The sequence below is a fragment of the Halictus rubicundus genome, chromosome 10 (assembly GCF_050948215.1).
Source record: "Halictus rubicundus isolate RS-2024b chromosome 10, iyHalRubi1_principal, whole genome shotgun sequence".
Taxonomy (NCBI): domain Eukaryota; kingdom Metazoa; phylum Arthropoda; class Insecta; order Hymenoptera; family Halictidae; genus Halictus; species Halictus rubicundus.
In genome coordinates this window covers 5,400,084-5,419,542 of record NC_135158.1, presented here as the reverse complement: position 1 = coordinate 5,419,542, position 19,459 = coordinate 5,400,084, and the positions used below count along the sequence as shown (strand labels likewise).

General features: G+C 44.7%; 1 protein-coding gene across 2 annotated transcripts in view; it reads left to right on the top strand.

Moving 5' to 3' along the window:
• Positions 1–870: 870 nt before the first annotated feature.
• Dop1r2 (dopamine receptor 2) overlaps positions 871–19,459 on the top strand; it is a 62,612-nt gene continuing 44,023 nt past the window's right edge. For both annotated transcript variants that reach the window (XR_013082893.1, XM_076794484.1), the window contains exon 1: positions 871–2,292. Coding sequence is in view for 1 of the 2 variants with exons in the window: in XM_076794484.1 (XP_076650599.1) it covers positions 1,094–2,292 (1,199 nt within the window). In the remaining variant the exon portion in view is untranslated. The remainder of the gene's footprint in view (positions 2,293–19,459) is intronic.

Sequence of the window (19,459 nt, the reverse complement as noted above, 5' to 3'; positions counted from 1 at the left end):
TGCGACAGATAATAGTAACACATCGAAATAAGTAAGAGTCTGATAGTCGATAGAGAGCTCTTCAGGAACGCCTCCCAATTCCCAAAATACCTCGCGTTTTCTAAATAAACTATAACAGAAGGCTGAAAATTCCTCGGGAGAGTCTCGTTCGCGCAAGCTGGTCCTGGTCCGATGCAAGGCGCTGAGGAAGCTGATAAATCAACGTGTATCGACGCGTTTTACGAGGCCGGTTTCCCCCATTAAAGTTTCGCGCCATAACACGACGCGATCGCAATAAAATGTTGCAGTTCATCCGGGGACATACGGCCTGCCATAATTTTCCCGGGGATCGTTTCTGCTCGGTCGAGCCCCCTGTGTGCTCAGACTACCCATTTAACGCGTTAAGCACCGGATATCAACCTTGCGCGAAAGTCTGACTACAGAGAAGTTCGAGTATATAGGGTGCATCTAGTAACTGGTGCGAATTATACATATTTTGCCAGATCAGGGGAATTCGAATCGAGGGGAATACGGGTACCCCCTCTCTGCCGCTACCGGGTTAGTCACGATGCAGGCGCAGACGCAACGCGTCACGTGACCGGTCCGTGGCGGAAGAGTGGGGATGCTCGCCGCCGGAAAATGGGGGAATAACGTCGTAGAAGGGGAGGGGAAGGGTGGGAGACAAGTGTTAATCTGTCGGCACTGGCTGGCAGCAAGGGATGAATGAATAATATTTGTACATGATATAATTGCCATCTTGGTCCTTGAATTGTCACATATATCGAGGCATTGCCGCAAATAAATTTCTATCTCTCTTTTCCAGGTGTCAACAGCATCCACCGAGTCAGCAAACCTCGAGCAACCGGTCAGTAACACTTGGAGGTAGAACCTGGTGGAAGAGTGCTTTCGAGTAAGCTCCCCGAAGATCGGACCAATGTCTTGAGAGGGTGTTCGCGCGTGGGTGGCAGCAGGTCTCTCTCAGAGGAAGATGAGAGGGCAGGGAGGGACGGGGCGGAGAAGACGCGGCTCATTTAGGTGGGCGGCCTGATGCGAGCTTGGGTCATCAGGTTGTGAAGGGGGGTCGGTCAGCGTGTTGTGGGCGGCTGGCCGAAAGATGAACGAGACCGCGGTCTACCTGCTCGGATCGGAAGAAGAGGCAAACGTGCCGAGCAAGCAGCTGAACAGGACGTTCTACACGGCGAGCTACCCGCCTCTGAACGCCAGCTACGAGGAGCTGTGGCACCTGGCGACTGACAGAGCAGGATTAGCGATCATCCTGTTCCTCTTTTCGGTGGCGACCGTGTTCGGTAACATGCTGGTGATCCTGGCGGTGGTGAGGGAGCGATACTTGCACACGGCGACCAACTACTTCATCACGTCGCTGGCGTTCGCCGACTGTCTGGTCGGGTTGGTGGTGATGCCTTTCAGCGCGATTTACGAGGTGCTGGAGAACCGTTGGCTGTTCACGCACGACTGGTGCGACGTGTGGAGGTCGTTGGACGTCCTGTTCTCCACGGCATCGATCTTGAACCTGTGCGTGATCAGTCTGGACCGGTACTGGGCGGTGACCGACCCGTTCACATACCCGCGCAAGATGACCCGTCGACGAGCCGCGATCCTGATCGCTATCGTCTGGGTCTGCTCCAGCGCTATCTCGTTCCCCGCCATCGCCTGGTGGAGAGCTGTCCGTACCGAAGAGGTACCGGAGGACAAATGTCCCTTCACGGAACACCTGGGCTACCTGGTCTTCTCGTCCACCATCAGCTTCTACGTTCCACTCTTCGTCATGGTGTTCACGTACTACAAGATCTATCGGGCCGCCGTGATCCAGACCAGGAGCTTGAAGTTAGGCACCAAGCAGGTGATCATGGCCTCCGGGGAGCTGGAGCTAACTCTCAGGATGCATCGAGGTGGCGGGACCAACACCGACGCCAGACACCTGTTCCGCACAGCCTCCAGCACGCCCGAGGATCTGCAAGATCTCGAGGAACCGCTCACGGCAATTCATAATAATTGCTTGACCAGAGTGCCCTCGACTAGGATCAATAAACAGCATCTGGGCAAGAATTTCTCGCTGTCCAGGAAGCTGGCGAAGTTCGCCAAAGAGAAGAAGGCGGCCAAGACTTTGGGGATCGTGATGGGGGTATTCATCGTCTGCTGGCTGCCGTTCTTCGTGGTGAACCTGTGGTCGGGATTCTGTTCCCAATGTATCTGGCAGGAGGAGATCGTGTTCGCCGCGGTCACGTGGTTGGGATGGATCAACAGCGGCATGAATCCGGTGATATACGCCTGCTGGAGCAGGGATTTCAGAAGGTGAGTCCGACTCCGGTCGTGGATCATTTCTTGAAGCGGCGGTTACTGCTCCGGGAAATTGCATTCCCCGATGACAGCGGGAGAGCCTGGCTTCCTTCGGGATACAGGAAAGCAGTCGCTTTGGGTGGTCGCACGACCTTCCTCCTGGGTTTTAATGAGGGGGCTAGATGGATTGTTAGGCGACGGACGGATAAGCGGATTCTTGGCGAGATATGTTGACGTTGATCGCCTCGTGTGTCGGGATTATGCGAGGTTGTCGTGGTGTTTGGAGATGTTGAGATTAGATCTACCATCGCTGGTCAAATGATCGATTTTGTATATCTTGTTCAATAATTATTGTATTTTCATTAGATTGTGGATTTTATGCATTTATGACAAAAACAAGCTAAACTGATGTATGTAAATTCCTTACACTTCATAATAATGGACCTTGTAATGGGGAATAGAGAAGAATCATGGCTTGACTGTGCAGGATTATCAGGCCAATGAAGGTTAATTTATTAATATCATAACCCTAGGAAAGATACGACAGGACACGGGTCAGCTAAGCCCCTCTTTATTCCATGACCTCGGTCACCCCATATAATATTTCAGCCCCGGATATACAGCAGGGTGGCCGGCAATAACTAATTAGTGAAGCGACAGTCCACAACGGGAAAGTTGCGGTGAAAATCGTTTCCGCAATGAAACGAACACATACTATACTCCGACCACGATCCGCGAAACTTTGAAGCAAAATACGAAAGAGACTTTCTAAATACGTTCTGGTTATATAACAATAATGATAACCATCACTCGCGGATATTATGAAGTTATTTATGAATCGCGGATGTTATAAAACAATTTATGTGCAACGGTTAAATTGTGGTAACGAGGAATAATTAGACTGCGGATTTTATGCCGGCGTGGCAAAGATGCATAAATAAATTTTGAAATAATAGAAGAGTGAAAAAACTTTAATTTAATGGGAGTTGAATTTACTTGAATTATCCTTAACTCGTTAGATTGATTAAGGAGAGAAAGAAATTTTCCGTGGCTCCTGTAATTTATGAAAATTTCCGACCTCTGGAAATTTGTTCGGCTGATCGACTCTAACGTGTTTTTGGGTTCGATTCGCGAAAAAGCGACTCACGGAGCACCGCATAAGCGGTTCCCGGGAAAGTTACTCAATCTCGCCGGTAAACCTAATTGGTACCACACGGAGACACACCGGCGGCATCGTCGATAGTAATTGTCGGAATGGAGTAAGCACAGTGGCCCCGAGGGTTCCATTAAAACCGCTGTCAGGTGTAACAGAGTGATCTTAGAGCCGGCAGGGCCTGCGACAAGGTTCAGTTTCCCGAAACAGGCGCGCGACGCAGAGTCCCGTGACAACGATTAATCCGTCTCGGAAATGATTCAAAATCGGAATCGTTCGAATTCGTCCGGGACACATCGCAGCGTCCGGAGATAGCGAAATCGTTTCCGGATTTTTTAAACTGCCACCACCGACAGTCGTGCTCTACATTCAAAATTATTGTGAAGTGCGCTCTTGCGGATTTACGTCGAAAAAAAAAACAATGAATGACAGATTTTGAAATATTTCTTTATCGAAGGAGGCTCAAGTATGACAGCGGATTTTTAGAATAAAAATTCGAAAATTCTGTCTTTCGTTGATTATTTTAGAAGGTTGCCACTAATAACACTCATTTTTGTTATAAATGCAGAAAATTCGCAGTCCAGTAATGAAAGAAACTATTTAGCAATGAAAATTGCTCGGAGAATTTGGAATATATTAACTCTTAGACCGAAGCACCACTAAAAATTGCTACACCCCTGTTCAAAGCAGTTTTCAGGGGAGAGTTTTAGTGGCCATTTTAAAACAAATTAAACATAAAAATTATGTACAAGGGAAATATACTAGATCGGAATAAATGTCTTGGGTTAGAGGGTTAACGTAGCTTAAATCGCTATAAAACAGCTTCAGGGGTTGAAAGTAGAAAGGTAGTATGAAAATTTTCCGGTGAATTATTTTTATCACGCCATTCTGCGTGAAAAATTACACAATTTTAGTAGTTCGGTGATTACATTTTTATCTCCGGCAGTTTCCAAGATAGTTTCGTGACTGTCGATTCATAGAGGGTAGTTTCACCCCTGAATCCCAAACTGGTATGGTAATTTTCGACGTAGCCTAGTTTCCTTCCTGTAATAGCAAGGTTTTGACAGCTTCGTTGACCTAAAACGTCCATGCTAACATACTAATTGTCAGTGTTACAGGGGCGAGTGAGGCAATTACAATTTTGTTCGTGATGAATAGTCCCTGATTATTGTTTTCTAAACAAGCTCCCGTGAAGTTCCAGGGACTACAGCTCGCTAATTGTGGCTGAAACTTTAGTCACGACCAATAAAAAAGATATATGATCCTCATTTTCGGCTATTTCTTGCTAATTAGTCGACGCAGTTACCTGGCTGAGTTCCAGGTTACAAATTAAAGCTTCAACTACAATCTCGGCCAATAAAAACAATATATGGTCCCTATTTTCTATTTTCTCCTGTTAATTAGCCAGTGCAGTTAACTGAAAAGACTGCGCTGTGATTAATTGAAGTTTGGACTTCAGTATTGGCCGATAAAAGAATGTGTGAACGTTATTTTTGGCTGGTCCTTGTTAATTAATCAAAGCGACCAACTGAAAAGACTGCAACTTACAAGTTGAAGCTCAAGGTTACAACCTCGTTCCGTAAAAACAATATATGGTCCTTGTTTTCGATATTCTCTTATTAATTAGTCAAAGCGGTTATCTGAGAAGGCTGTGGGCTGATTAATTGAAGTTTAAATGTCAGTCTCGAATAATAGAAGGATGTATGGTTGTTTTAACTGTGTCTTGTTAATTAGTCAAAGCAGTAAAGTGGAAAGACTTCAGCTTAGTAGTTGAAGAGTCTGGTACTATTACTTTTGATACTTTCTTGTTACTTAGTCCGAGCTATGGTTGCTGGTACTAAAAGGTACTAAAAGCAATGAGGAATATTGAAAATTTCAAAACCGACTGAAGATTATAAAATTTCGATTCCTGTTTTCAAGAGCCCGTTGGCCCGGCAAATTGCAATTTTCGACCTACAACTGCAATTTTCACACGTCTCACTGTCTACGCAAAAATGGAAAAATCGATTTCCTGGATCAGTTGCACGGGAATGCTCCCTAAATGAAACAATTCCATCCGCGGTGGCGTAACTCGAGTTTCGGGCCCGCGAGTTCGATTTTCCGGGGCCCAACCAGGACCGTTCGGTGCGCGAAACGTAGCACCGAATAATTGGGAACAAAGTTACGGGAGAAAGCGGAAGGTATGCAAATAGCGGGATTTAATTACGCGGGCGGGTTGTGCGGGGGTGGTAAGCGAGGAGAGGGAGAGAGGGAGAAAGAGAGAGAGAGAGAGAGAGAGAGAGAGAGAGAGAGAGAGAGAGAGAGAGAGAGAGAGAGAGCAAAAGGTGGAACGCGGAAACTCCGTCGTGGAACGAATCGCGCGCCCGAATCAGGAAAGAATCCCTGTTGCTCTAACGAGGCTGGACGTCCCTTTAATTAAATCCCGGTCACGGGCGCGCACGGGAGGAGAAGCGGTGTGTCTCTCGGTTGCCTTTCGTTTCCCTTTTTTACACTTTTTGGGTGTATCGGCCCCCGGATCGATGGGCAACGACTCGCGCCCCCATCAATCTGGGGCTCCCCGTGGCCTCCAGCAGGCAACGGGACACCCTAAAACTGATTTTTCAAAAAGTCGTTCCACGGCCGAAAGCGAACAACCGAACGTTTCGACGAGGAACCTTCTAATACGTTCCCGTGAAAAATGACGAGTACGTTCGGCGATAAATAACCACCATACACAGGCTGCCGTCTTTGTTAGACACGAGTTTTTCTTCTAAATTGATGGGAAGCTGAATCAGAGAGGAAAATGGATTACTGATGGGGGGATGTTTTAATAATTCCCTTCTTTCGACTTATTTTTACATGTAGAATTATCCCCCTGCACCGCTCGCCCGGCCACACCCTCTGTAATATCGAAATTGATAGAGTTTTATCACATCGATGAGGAAATCGTAGAGTAGCGCGTGTGGCACAAAAGGTTGAAAAATATTCGATCGTTTGCTACTCCCGCAATGAACATTCGAACCCATTTGATGAATTGGCCTTTTCAAAGCGGAGTGAAATTGATTGGACGGATACTCCTGACTTTGGATGACTCTAGTACGGCTGCAGGAAAACGTGGCGATCGATATAGCGAGGTCTGTGGATTCTTTTGTTTTCCTGTGAACTGTGAATTGGCGTTGAATAGGAGTTTGGTGTAAATGGTTCTGCGTGCATAGATTTTCGTTTGAAATTCTTTAGAGGATTTTATTAAATATTATTGAGCATCGAATACAACTGAGAAAATAAGTTGAAGAGAGAAGGGAAAACCAGACGAACACATTAAAGCGAGATAGCAGTAAACGGAGACAAGAGGCCGATGAAATCATTATAGCGACGAACGAATTGATATTTCATTAAAATTATTATACGGGCATTCGATTAAAACTATTCAACGATCTGTACAAACTACCGTGATATAAATTCTTGATTAAGCTGTTAAATAAATAGTGGCATTTGCCTCTGCGTAATATTAAATTCCTCGAAGATACTACAACGTATAGATCAGAATATCCCTCCAGTATAACGTTGGTGCTAAACAAAGTATCCGAGGCAGTTTCCAAATTTTTTCCAACAATTACAGAAATAATTTAGTAGCAACAAATTTTTACTGATGCACTAACATTAAATTCCTCAAGGGTCCTGCAATGTATAGGTGACAGCATTTTCGGAATTACAATTTCATTAACAAACAAACTACCCAGTCACCCAGCTCTCTCGAACCTCGATAACTTGAAAAGAATCAATTACCATAATTTCCAATTAAGGAGCCAAAGTATCTCGAGAAATATTGCCAACATTTCAACACCGATCGAGTATCTTTCGGGCAAAGTGTGCACGCTGTGGGTCCCAAGGTACACTCCGCGGTCGACCTTTCATCTCGCAGCCTCTCGGTTGACTGTTACACTTGCAAACGAGTGTCAACAGCTGCATCGAGTTCCACGGTGGTTCTGTCTGACGTTGGAGCGTCGATGGCAGAGTGGATTCTCGCGAAAGTCGCTCTAGATTGAGACAAATACACCGTACACGGTCCATCGAGTTAATGCCTCTCCTCTCTGACCCCTTTCGCTCTCCTCTCTCCACGATTTCACTTAAATTTAGTGTGTGCGGGGTGCTCGCGTCTCCACTAGTCAACATTTTCCTTCTAAATTTCTCATATATCCAGTCCTGTATCATGTCACACTTCTCAGCAATCGAATTTCCAGATGCTTTAAAGGTTAGATACATTTATCGCAAATATCGTGCAGATCTTTTGCACATATCTCGAGGCGTTACCGTACACGGTGCAAATCAATTATATGACAAGTCTACTGGAACTGTCACTTAGAAATAATGACAAGTCTGCAGTTGTTATCGAGCTTGGCACGTTTATATGTTTATGCGATCGCCGACCCATTAATTTCGTTCCGGTGACATCCGAGGGAATCCTCTCGATTGTACGCGGTTCCCAAACGTGTCCAGATGTTTCGTTGTCCACGAGATAATTGTCGCGCGGCTAAACCGTCCCGTCGGAATCGAGTTTTTGCGGAGTGGAAGCACCAGAGCCCATTCGGTTGCCCACGCCCGCAAATATCTATCTCGTGTAGCCAGTAAATAGAATTTACGTCGGCTATGGCGGCCCGTGGGTACCTAACAAGAGGCGGCGGTGTCGCAGACGGTAAAAAAACAAAGAATATACTAGATAAGATGCGCCGGCAAAGTTTACGCGCCGGCGAGACCAAGTTTGCGCATCGGCTTGAACGTTACGAGCGAATTGCTGTTTGCGAGTGATTTGTGCAGGAATTATCAGTCTGGAGGAGATGCGGTGCAATTATCTGATCGTGCAGACGATGTTTCAGATTTTTTGCAATTTCTTCTTCTTGCTCGAGAATTGAAGAGTTGCTGCACGAGTTAAGAAGATTCTCCTCAAGAATATTAATTTTTTTTAATGTTAAACAATAAGTTAATTACGCCAACTATAGTTTTGCGAACTACACAGTTTCCCAGTTATTTTACCGTACGCTAAACCACTATAGTAATTCGTCTTCCAGCCGAGTAATTACGAAACTGCGAATTTTATGCGTTTTCAGCGTGCAACCATGCATGAAACGTGATAAAACAGAGGGCGTAATGAACGCTTAATTTGTTGCAGTTGCCAAAAAGACAGCCAGCAAAGCTCTGAATTTGCATACAGATTTGCAGCCTAATAATTTACTTTGCATGACAATGTCCTCATTAATGCAAACAGCATTAAGCAAATATAAATCGTTAATTTCATTGTCATCGTTCCGTACTATTCATGAGAAATTTAATGTAAGAGTTTCTACATCATCTTTCCCTTAAAATGTTTAATACGAGAGTTTCTACAATATCTTTCCTCTGGAACATTTTTACGAACATTTCATCTTGTCGCAAAGGTACATTCATATGTCATGTGATACTTAATAACTCCTACTCATTTCTCATATGTACATAGTCTCCTGCTTTATTCTTATTTTACTTCAGTGCGTACCGTCTCTTGTTTGATAATACTTAATACTCCAGCATACATTTTAACGTCCATACACGTTTTCAAATAAAAATTCACCCATTGTTCTAAATATTGCGAAAACTTCGAAAATCTAGTAGAATAGAAATTTGCGTGAAGATCTGCACACAAATGATTAAAATCGAAAATACTAAATAGTGTTTAAATGATTACGTTTACACAGACAGCAACATTAACATCAGTCTGTTCGTCGTTCTCGAAATTAATGGGAAACGCGAATGTGTTTCATTTCACGGAAGGAAAATAAATATATTAGGATTTGGCACGTTTGGCTGGATAGTGAATAATTTCCGTGATTAACCGCTATCGAGCGATCGCACACGCGAACTTCTCTCACCTATGAGAGAAGAGAGAGAGAAAGAGAGAGAGAGAGAGAGAGAGAGAGAGAGAGAGAGAGGGAGAGAGAGAGATGAAACGGACCTGTGCGAATCAGTCGCCCCTCTTAATGAGACGACCGACTTAAAAGCCTTTCAGACCTTTGTACGCGATTAAGTCGCATGCCTGTGACTATTTGCACTGAACTTCCCTCCGCACGTTTCGAGTCATTCATCGGGGAATTACTCGCGCGATAACGTCGACGGTATACTCATTTATCCTGTGCCTCCGGATACGATATATACAGGGTGTCATCGATTGGTGCACCTGATGCACCACTAAAAAATTTAGAATCGTTTACTTGGCAAGAAAACCTTGACAAAAACAAGAAACGTTTCGATTTAGCGAAGATTGGATTTGCATTTGACCATTGTGTGCTTCATAGAAGCATCGTTTACACTACTTTAAATGTTTGTAATATAAACAGTCTATACTATTATCCTGCACGAGATCTATTCATATAGAATCCACGGATGAGCCAAAAAAGGATCTTAATTCTTCTTCCACTGATGAGTTCGGATAATCGAGGTTCTACTATATCGTGGATTAAACGAGTATATATAATCCAAATTGTGTCGTGTTTGGTATCATTTTAATCGGAAAACTTTCACGGATATGTTGGTAAAAGTTTCATAGAAAAATCATTGCATGCAAAAATGTTATATTCTTTTTTATGTGTTCGATGGTATCGTTAAGGGGGCCGGCAGGCATTTGGCCTTGACTGTCACGCTATGTTATCCTGTGCCTTTTTTCTAGACATTTTACGTCTTAAATAAGTAAGTAATCAATTAAAAATGCATACCACCGTGTTTGTACATGTCTTCGCTATGTCTGTATAGAGCCCTTTTTTCGATACGAACACTAAATCTCGCGAAATTAAGAGAATCTCTCAGCGGCAGCCATCTTGTGACGTCATACTTGCTTCAGAATTCGAATTTTCTGCCGAATATTGTTAATTACTCCCCGATGAGGTAGAAATTCGAAATTTGGGCTCTATACAGACATAAATTGGACTTTTAGGAAACACAAGTGACCACTTTTAAACTGCTCATTGCGATATTGAAGCGATAGTTTGAAAAGGTTTTGACCCATGCATAAGCATATGGATTTCAAACCCTGCCGGCCCCCTTAAGAGATCAATGAATAGTGTCTGTGCACGATGTGAGCAACATATCGATGCCGAAATTTTCATACAGATCAAGACATTACTGTGCGTGTCTTGGCAAAATGTTAAACAAGTACTTCAAATTGCATTTTAATCAAAGACGGCACTGTTAATTTAATAATGTGCTATTTGACCTAGAAAAATCATAGTCCCGAGCGGTGTTACGTTCGAGCACACATAGGCGTAGCCACGAAACGGCCCGTGAACCGTGCAATTAGGGTTCCCGCTGGCTGGAATCGGTGTCTGCTCGTCCCGGGACCCGAGATAAAGCAGTTTCGGAAATACAACGCCGCCAACTGGGAGAAACGTTGTTCCCATCGACGCTCGCGTCCCTTGCCCTCGTAAAACACGCTCGTAACGTCGCCGAAGTTCTCGTAAAGAGATCCCGTGGAGCGGGATGCTGATCCGAAAGGAGGAATGATCAGGCTGCTCCTTAATCCGCGTTTCCGGGCCGCTTTAAAACCGGGAATTAACGGTCGACCAGTGACGCGGGTAATATCCACGGTACATATTTCCAGGAAGTCAATTTTCCGGGTTCGTGCCATGAGCAGCCTTCCTATACAATTTTCATTAGCCTTAAACGTACCGAGCTGCCTTATAAAAATGACAGAAGCGAATTTATTCTGATTGCCTGTGGTTTCTATTGCGATAAATGCTTCAACCAGGACATTTATTTCTCGAGTCTCGACTTGAACACATTTTTGCAATTTTACCAACTCTGAGAAACATAACCAGTCATTTGAATGTGTGTTATAGTTCGTTTAGTGTTATACCTTAAAGCTTCCTTTAAGGAAAAGGATAAAGGATCAAGCGCTAAAAGTAACTGGTGAATGTTGCCTTTTAAAAATGAATTAAATGAACATTGAATTTATTTAGATTGTCTGCGAATCTTTGGGATTAAAGCGAAGAAAGTCTATTTTAAAAATTGGCATGAAAGCCAAAGTCTGAGATTTAAATTGTTATTAGTATTGCCTGAGCTATAAATAAATTATTTATGATTTGTGAAGGCCATACTGAACAGTGGCAGATCTTCAAACAGGAAAAGGATAGTAGGAAACAGCGAAGCGCCGAGTTGAACGCATTTCGAGCGAACCAATACGGTTTCCGGCGGAACTATCGGCCGAATGCTACTTATCTACGATTAGGCGACAAACGCGGCGAGCATCTCTAAAATTACGAGCCCGGTTACGTGCATCGGGCTTCCGTGCATGAGCTCGATAGCGGAACACTGGCTGATACAGTATCGATATGCGTTGCGCGCTATGCACCACTCGGTCGCCCTTTGTTGGAGAGACTTTCCTTGATACTGTTGGCATCCGGACTAATAGGGAGGCATTCCTGTGGTTGGATCGAGACGTTCCAGATACCAGAATCACCAGATTCATCATTTTCAGCATCCTAGAATGTAACTCATTTTCTAATTTCTTGGTCGTTCATATCCTTCAGGTACACAAATATGTACCGAAATCATACAGTTCAAGATCATGTCATTGAACGTTACAGAAAATTGTAGACGAGGGTCAAAATTGAGCGTCGTATCTTCAGACTGATATAAAATACAAATTATTCGAGTCTCGGCAAATTTCTGTAATTATCCTACAGAATAAAAATCGCGAACAAGGTGTAGCTCGCACACCGACCGACCCTCGTCAACATTTCTCTGAAGCACACCGCAACACCTCCACAAACAGCCATAATAAATTCCGCTCGGGTCACGCGAAGAATACCGCATGGAGTCAAGGTCCTGCGGTCAGGATGCGCCTCAGGAGTAATTTCCCGTCGTCCCGTTCGATCATGGCTCTCCGAAGTTTCCAGCAGTATCGAATCGACGTGTAACACCGCGACGACGTTTCTCAGGATGATAAACGACCCGGAGGAAACCGTCGAAACGACGGTCGACGAGCCTCGGTCGAGCTGACCGTTGAAAAAAAAAAAAAGAAAAGAAAAGAAAAAGGAAAAAAAAAACGCGGGCAGCATTTCCATCTGCTTTGCATTTCTGCGTGCCGGACCGTGTAAATCAGCGTGCACGCGAAAATAAAGCTGGACGAGAGAGCGACGAGGCTCCGGCGACACCTCGGGGAACAAAAGGACGCGGTAACGAACGGTAAATTACTTTTCGGGATGCGGTTTAAGGATGACCGGCAGCGACGCGACGCAACGCGACTCTCTCCTTTCGTGGAATTATTTTTACTCGCCGCGTCCCGGACGTTTTAATGAAATACAGAGCCGCGGGGCCCTCGGGAAAGCGACCATAACCGTATCTCGTCCCGAGCGAGATTCTGTAAACGACTCGCAGGGACCTCCCCGTTTCAAAAGGCGCCGAATAAAAGCGCGAAAAGGACAGCTGGCCCACGGACGACAGGGCGCCGGTTCCCGTTCGTTGCCCTTCCCTTCCGACGGTTCCTCGAACAAGACACCATCCCTTACGTTAGACGGTTCAGTAAGTTTCGCCGGGTCTCCTGTAACTTCCCCCGTCTCCCGACGACCCAGTGTTTTATCGTTATTTGAACGCGTTCCTGCTCAGTCGAGCGACCAACGGTGCTCGCGATCACCTTTCCTCCAGCTGAATTGTATCCGACTTCCTTTCTTTACATTTTCTCTTGGTTTCTTGGTTCTTCACGTACCTTCCGCGAAGTCTGTGCAATGGAGGCAGTGTGTATTTTCCTCCGAGCAACCTGGCAAGCCTGATAATTCGATTTTTGTTCATTATTTTGTTGAATTGATATGTACAGTATACAGCACGAAATATTTTGATGTCAACATTGTTTATGTCCGAGAAGGCGTTTCGGAGATTTCAAGGTCACCTTGATGCACAAATTGACGTACAAATTTACTGTATTCATGAATAATAATTTAAGTGGAAATGGAAAGGAACGAAGAAATATGACCAAAATTGAATCCACCCTCATTTTCGCCCTACCGAGATTGTTAAGGTAGAAGACGAAGCTTCGTTTTCTTAATCAGAGGGAATTTAATAAATACGAGTGTCATTCGTGTCCTTGGAAACGAAATGAAACTCAGCAACAGAATTAATTTTTTCTCCACAGCACATTTAATATTTCTTTCTGGGAAATTGGCGCCCTCCATTCTTAACGAGACACTTGTCAACTTTACCAGAGACACGATGAATTGAAATAATTAGTCCTCTCACCCCCATTTTTCAGAAATATAGATTTTAAAATATATAGATTTCACAGTGCATGCGACACAATTTAACATGTGAATTTAATGAAACAGAATAAATTATTCACTGACACATCTATTACCAAGAATTTGAAATATGGATTTAATTTGTATTATTCTAATACCAAGAAATATCAGAAGATTACTTGAATATGTAGGAATCGTTCACTTAACCACGCTGCAAGTCTAACAGCACGTTCGAGGGTTAAGAAACCAACAGTGTAAATAATAAGTAGGGATCGAGTCTGTAAAATCAAAATAAAATACTCTTTCGCTCCGATCAACGTTGATCTGGCGGAAACTTTTACAGGCCATAAAACTGCGCGTTGCTTCGGCGAATTATAAATGATAAAGTAATTCCTGGGAGCGCGGTTGCGGAAAAAATTGTACGGCAAGGGGTTGAAGCGAATGCCTTAACGTTACTGCCTCGGTTTATCGTGGATACGGCAAGGGCAATAAGGGCATAAAATTCTGAGCTATCCGTGGACGTACTCGAAGCGATGGCCGGCTGCTTAAGATCCTAAGTAGCTACTTAAGATTTCGTGGACCTCATAAATAGCAGGGGGCTTTCACGTCGTAAAACTCACCCCATACATATTAACTGTGTACCGAGTGCTCGCAACGTACAGTTGTGTGGCAGCGTTTCTGTCGCCATTATGGTGGTGGCTGCGGCGAATATCTTACGAATGTGTTTGTTCAAAGTCATCGTGAAAGGACTCGAGAGATAGAAAAGTCGAGTCGGGCATCGAATCTGGGATTTTTCGCGAGGACAATGGGCCGGGATCATTTTTTAGGCTTCTTCTCTTGATAATGTATCGATTCTGCTGCTTGGTCGCAGCGGAAATATTGTAGAATCGAAGTTGTGCTGGTTATTGAAGTTTCTTCGAAATTAGAGCAGTGTCGGTCTGGGAAAAAGAGTTGAAAAATTTTTATTTGTTGTGTTAACTATCATAAAAGTTTCTAACAATTTTCCGAATTATTTTAGGGTCCCTTTGCGTTATTTTATTTTATTATAGCGATATTGAAAGATTCCAACGGTCAGAATATTGGAAACTAAATGCTACAGGGAACATTTAATTCGGTTTCACGAAACTTCCGAGAATGCGAAATACTAATGAATTACTCTGACTGTATTAGGCGACTCAAAGGGGGCCGTCCTCCCGGTACAATTTTCGGTCCATGAACTCTCGCTAGAAAATTGTCCCCACGAGCCAGCACGGGTCCAGGTGCGGCGAAAAACCGTGGTGAAAAATTCCGAAGCTTAATTGCGAAACTTTAATTCGTCCTCCGCGGTCCCTTTAGCATCGCCGCTCATTTTCTGCCCGTGCAGAATTATTTGATATGCATTTTTAAGCAAACATTTGAACACGAGAACGTTGTCACAACATTTTTCTTTCGAGGAAAGACATTTTTATAAAACCAGAACCTAGTAGTAAGGATCGTAACCGAAGAACTGTGCTGAAAAGCTGCAAATGACCGAAGGATATTCCAGCAAAACCGGAGTTGCCATAAAAATTTGAGTCCTACAGATTAGGTGGAAAAAAGTCCAGGTAGTTAAAAATGTCGGTAGACAATTTTGGTTTCAATATTGTTATAGCGCTCGAAAGAATGAATTTTTCTCTATTATTATTATTCTGGTCTGTTTTAATTTCCCCCCAAAAAATTCCCCAAAAGTATCTATTCATATTAACAAAAATTCAGAAACGAAATCCATCATTTGGCACGTTGTGAAACCTTCGCCACGGCAAAATCGCATCTTTCGCAAGAGGGAGGATGACCTTCGTTCCACGAGGGCTCTCCAGCTCTGTAGGGTTGGATTGTATTAATCCGCGCACTAATTAGGCAAAGCGGGTTTAATCGTCGGACGCATTGGGTCCGGCTCAATTAGCTAATACACAGGCCCGATTTGGTCTCGCTTTATTCGCTGCCGCATTGCGATAACTAGTTTCCCTTCCCCCGTCTCTCTATCAGAGCTGTCGACGGGATCAAAGGACGCGACATAATGGAGGATGTCATTGATTCCGCGGAGCGGGTCCGTTGCCGTGCAAGGAACTTGTTAAACTTTTAATAACCCCTTCGCCGGGACAAAAGCTTGCCCGGAAAAATATTCCACGGGAAAATCTGTGTCTCCCCGGGGGGTGGAACACAGCCGGAGGGGTAACCAACCCCCTCTTCGGACCTCGACAAAGAGAGAAAGAGAATAAAAGTTGCAGCAGCCGCCGCCGCCGCCGGGTTCTTTTCTGAGATCGAGTCCTCGGCTTCGCGAAAGTTCAAGCCACCCTTCGGAATGTTTCTTAATAGCTTTGACAGCGAGTTCGACGGGGTATTAGGTTCCCCGTTCATCCCTCTTTGTCTCGGGCAACAAGCTATACTTCGCGGACCGACGATGTCGTTGGTAGGCGAGCATGATACACCAGTACCTGTCAGGAAAGTTTGCCTCAGCGTCCGGACACTGTCGATGGAGAAATTATTAGGTTGATACTGGGCAGATTTGCTCGAAAGAGTCTTACGAAGTATCGAGTCGGATAAATTATGGCCGGGAGACTGTCTCGAGGGAGATTTGCTGGGGAAATTAATTGTTGATCGGTTGGTTGCATCTCCGGCAGTTTGTAGATTTTTTTTTTAATGAATATGGCTGGATCTATTTAATTTGTTTTGCGAACTTCTTTCGTCTTTATTGTGTTACCAAGAATTTGGTTCATGTACAGAGAAATAAAAAATAGTAAAATCGCTAAAAGAATTCTGAAATACTAAAACACTATATCCAACTGATCAAAATCATTGAAAGTGCACAGCCCAGTTGCAATAAATGCTTCAGACGTTATCCACATCAGTTAATCAAAAAGATACAGCAATTTTCTTAACAAAACCAGACAAAGTCGCACAAATCCAGAATCCACATCGAGAACAGCCTAATACAAGTGTAACCCTCGAAAGAGGAACAATGTCTCTTAAAGCAAGAGCGTACCTGTCAAACCAAGAGGGCAGACCCTTCAGAATCCGAACTAACAATCTCGACATTCAATAACATCTGCCAAATACTCCGCAGACTTAATTCAACCGAACACAACTCCACTCAACAGCGTCGATACATCAAAGCAGAGTCTGCAAATGAAAACGGAATCATTTCCCAGGGACACGATCTCCGATAAATCGTCTGGCCCGTTCGCCGAGGAATCGCAATCCTGGAGAATCTCAGTGATCTGCCTCGGCAAAGCATCGCCCGAGGCAGCGTCAAAATCGAGTCAGACACGAGACATTCAACCTCGGATGCACCGGTAGAACTGCAACGGTAGTTTTATTAGAGTCGCGGTAATTTTACTCCCGGTTCATCCGAATGTCGTGTGCCCGAGCTAGCATAATCGCGGTATTTGTAACGTGGCTTTTCGGTGATCCTCCCGGAACCTTATTAGCTTCTTAGCTAGCCCGCCCCTTCCCCCGAACTGCCTCGTTAGCTCCTCCTCCCGCCGAAGATCCAATTAACGAGCCCTCTCCTAACGACTCGTTCCCATCGAGCGATCGCGTCTCGAATAATTAATGCGCGGCCTCCTTTTCGGGCCGACACCGTGGATTTGCGCGTGCAAATCGCTGGAGTTTGCTAATATGCTCTCGCAAGAGCGTTTCGCACTGCACTTCCGGTTTCAGTTCTCGATACGTGCCCGCCGCGGTTCTTCTAATATCGCTCTGCTCATTAACGCTAGTCGGGAACGCGTCGAAATGACGTGTTTAATTTACATCGTCAAGATTGTATTTATGGGCAGTTTTTCCTTTGAACTGAGTACTTGAAAATTGCTGTACGATCTTTCTTAGTCGTTTTATCGAACTTTGAAGTACCCTCTAAGGATAGATTCTGTTCGAAACCACGATGCCCCATGACCAACATCGGGAACATTCTCTACATGTACACGAAGGTCCATTGTTCGCGGACCGTTACCCGTGTATGCACTATGCACACTAACCAATCGTACACGATTTACCAGTCGACTATCGGAGAGTTGATAGACAAAGCCTGGAAGAGGAACGCAACGGGACATGCTATCGATTGCCTACGTTTAACGTATCAAAGGTTTCCTCCCCCCCCCCCCCTCTGCTACACAGTATTCCTTGTAGAGGGTGGCTTCCCGTCGTACCCTTCACTCGGATCCTGGACGATCGTCCGAGAAAGAATCTCAATTTCTAATGAAGATTAGTGCGAGAGACCGCGACACGAGCGTGTTTGACACGGATGCCTTGAAACATTTCTAACAATCTAAATCCTGTTTCTACTTCCACAAACAAAATTCCTGCATCTCCTTAAACCCTTGTTCAAAACAGCACACAAAATTCCATATCAGAAGGTGCACGAATTTCCGACTTAAAAAATCCACAGATATTTGAATGAGTATTTTGATGATTAGATTTCGCACGGATGCTTTTGAATATTTATAGCGACTGAAATTCTGATGCAACATCCACCAAAAAATTTCCGAATCTTATCACACCCTGTTCAAAATAGCACACGGAGGCCCCATCCCAAAGGATGCACCAATTTTCCGAGAAAAAATTCCGAAAGTTCCAAAACCATCGTAGTTGCAGGAAACCACCCTTAACCGAGGATTCTCTCGCCGAAAGCCACCCTCAGTGTCTCCAACCAGCAGGATACGAAGATAAGCCGTCCGAAGGGAGGCTGTCCCATCTTCGTGTGGGTGCAGGGACGTATAAACGGTGTTTTTCTCCGTGTAGAAAGGGGAAGAAGATCAAAAAGAAGAACGGAGAAAGACAATCCAAGGTTGCGGGTAGCTAGGACCGGAGCTCTTTAGCAAATTACTTTTATTCGTTCCCGCGAAATGAGCTCTGGAGGAGCGTTCGACGAGGTCGGGCCGAGTCGGGCCTTGTCGGGCCGGGCTTACCCGGTGGCTTCTTTTCTCGTTTCCTCGCGGGAACGTTCCAGGAATCCGGAGAAAAATTTGCCAAGGCTTAACTGGCCGGTTCTTTTCGCTGGGATTTTTCTTTGTCATCGTGTTCTGTCGTCGTGTTCTCCGTTGTTATAAAGAAGGGACTATAGGGAATTCTGGTTTCTGTGTTGGGGTTTATTATGATCGCTATTTGAATGCCTGGTCTACAATCAAGGTTTGGTACTTCAGAATTAATAGAAGCAATTTTTTTACAAGTTTGAAAGAAGTATCATTCATTTCAATGTGAAGCAGAATATATTGGTTATGCATAAGTAAATTCGGTTATGTTCTCGAGGAAAAATTCGGTCTGCAGTGAAATTTCGTGGGATGCAGGGGCGGCGCATCGTAGATGCAATTGCTCCCGGTATGAGGACCCCGCGATCCACTGTTCCAGTTGCAGTCTTCTCGTTTCAATTAGAAAACGTAATCTCGAGGATCGAAGGATCGCGGAAATCTCGACCGACTCGCACGAGATCTGGGGCAAACCATCGGCGACACGCGTCTGATGGATCGCAAGCGTTACGGGACCCCCACTGGCCCTCATGCGCCCTGCTACACCCTCATGCGCCCTCATGCATTATGCAGCCGCGGAACGCAGATTTCAATGAGCCGGAAACCGGCGTGGCGGCACGAAACACGTCCCACTGACTCGACGACGTGCATTTTTCATTCGACCTCCCCCTCACCCGGAACACGGCCGATGCAATTATCTGTCCGGATTTAAAAATTAATTTCCGCGGCGATACGCTCGGCGTAGCGAATGCGATTCGAATCGGCTGGTCAGAGAGCAATTGTTATAATAAATTCTGATTTTTCTGGTTTTCTTTCGG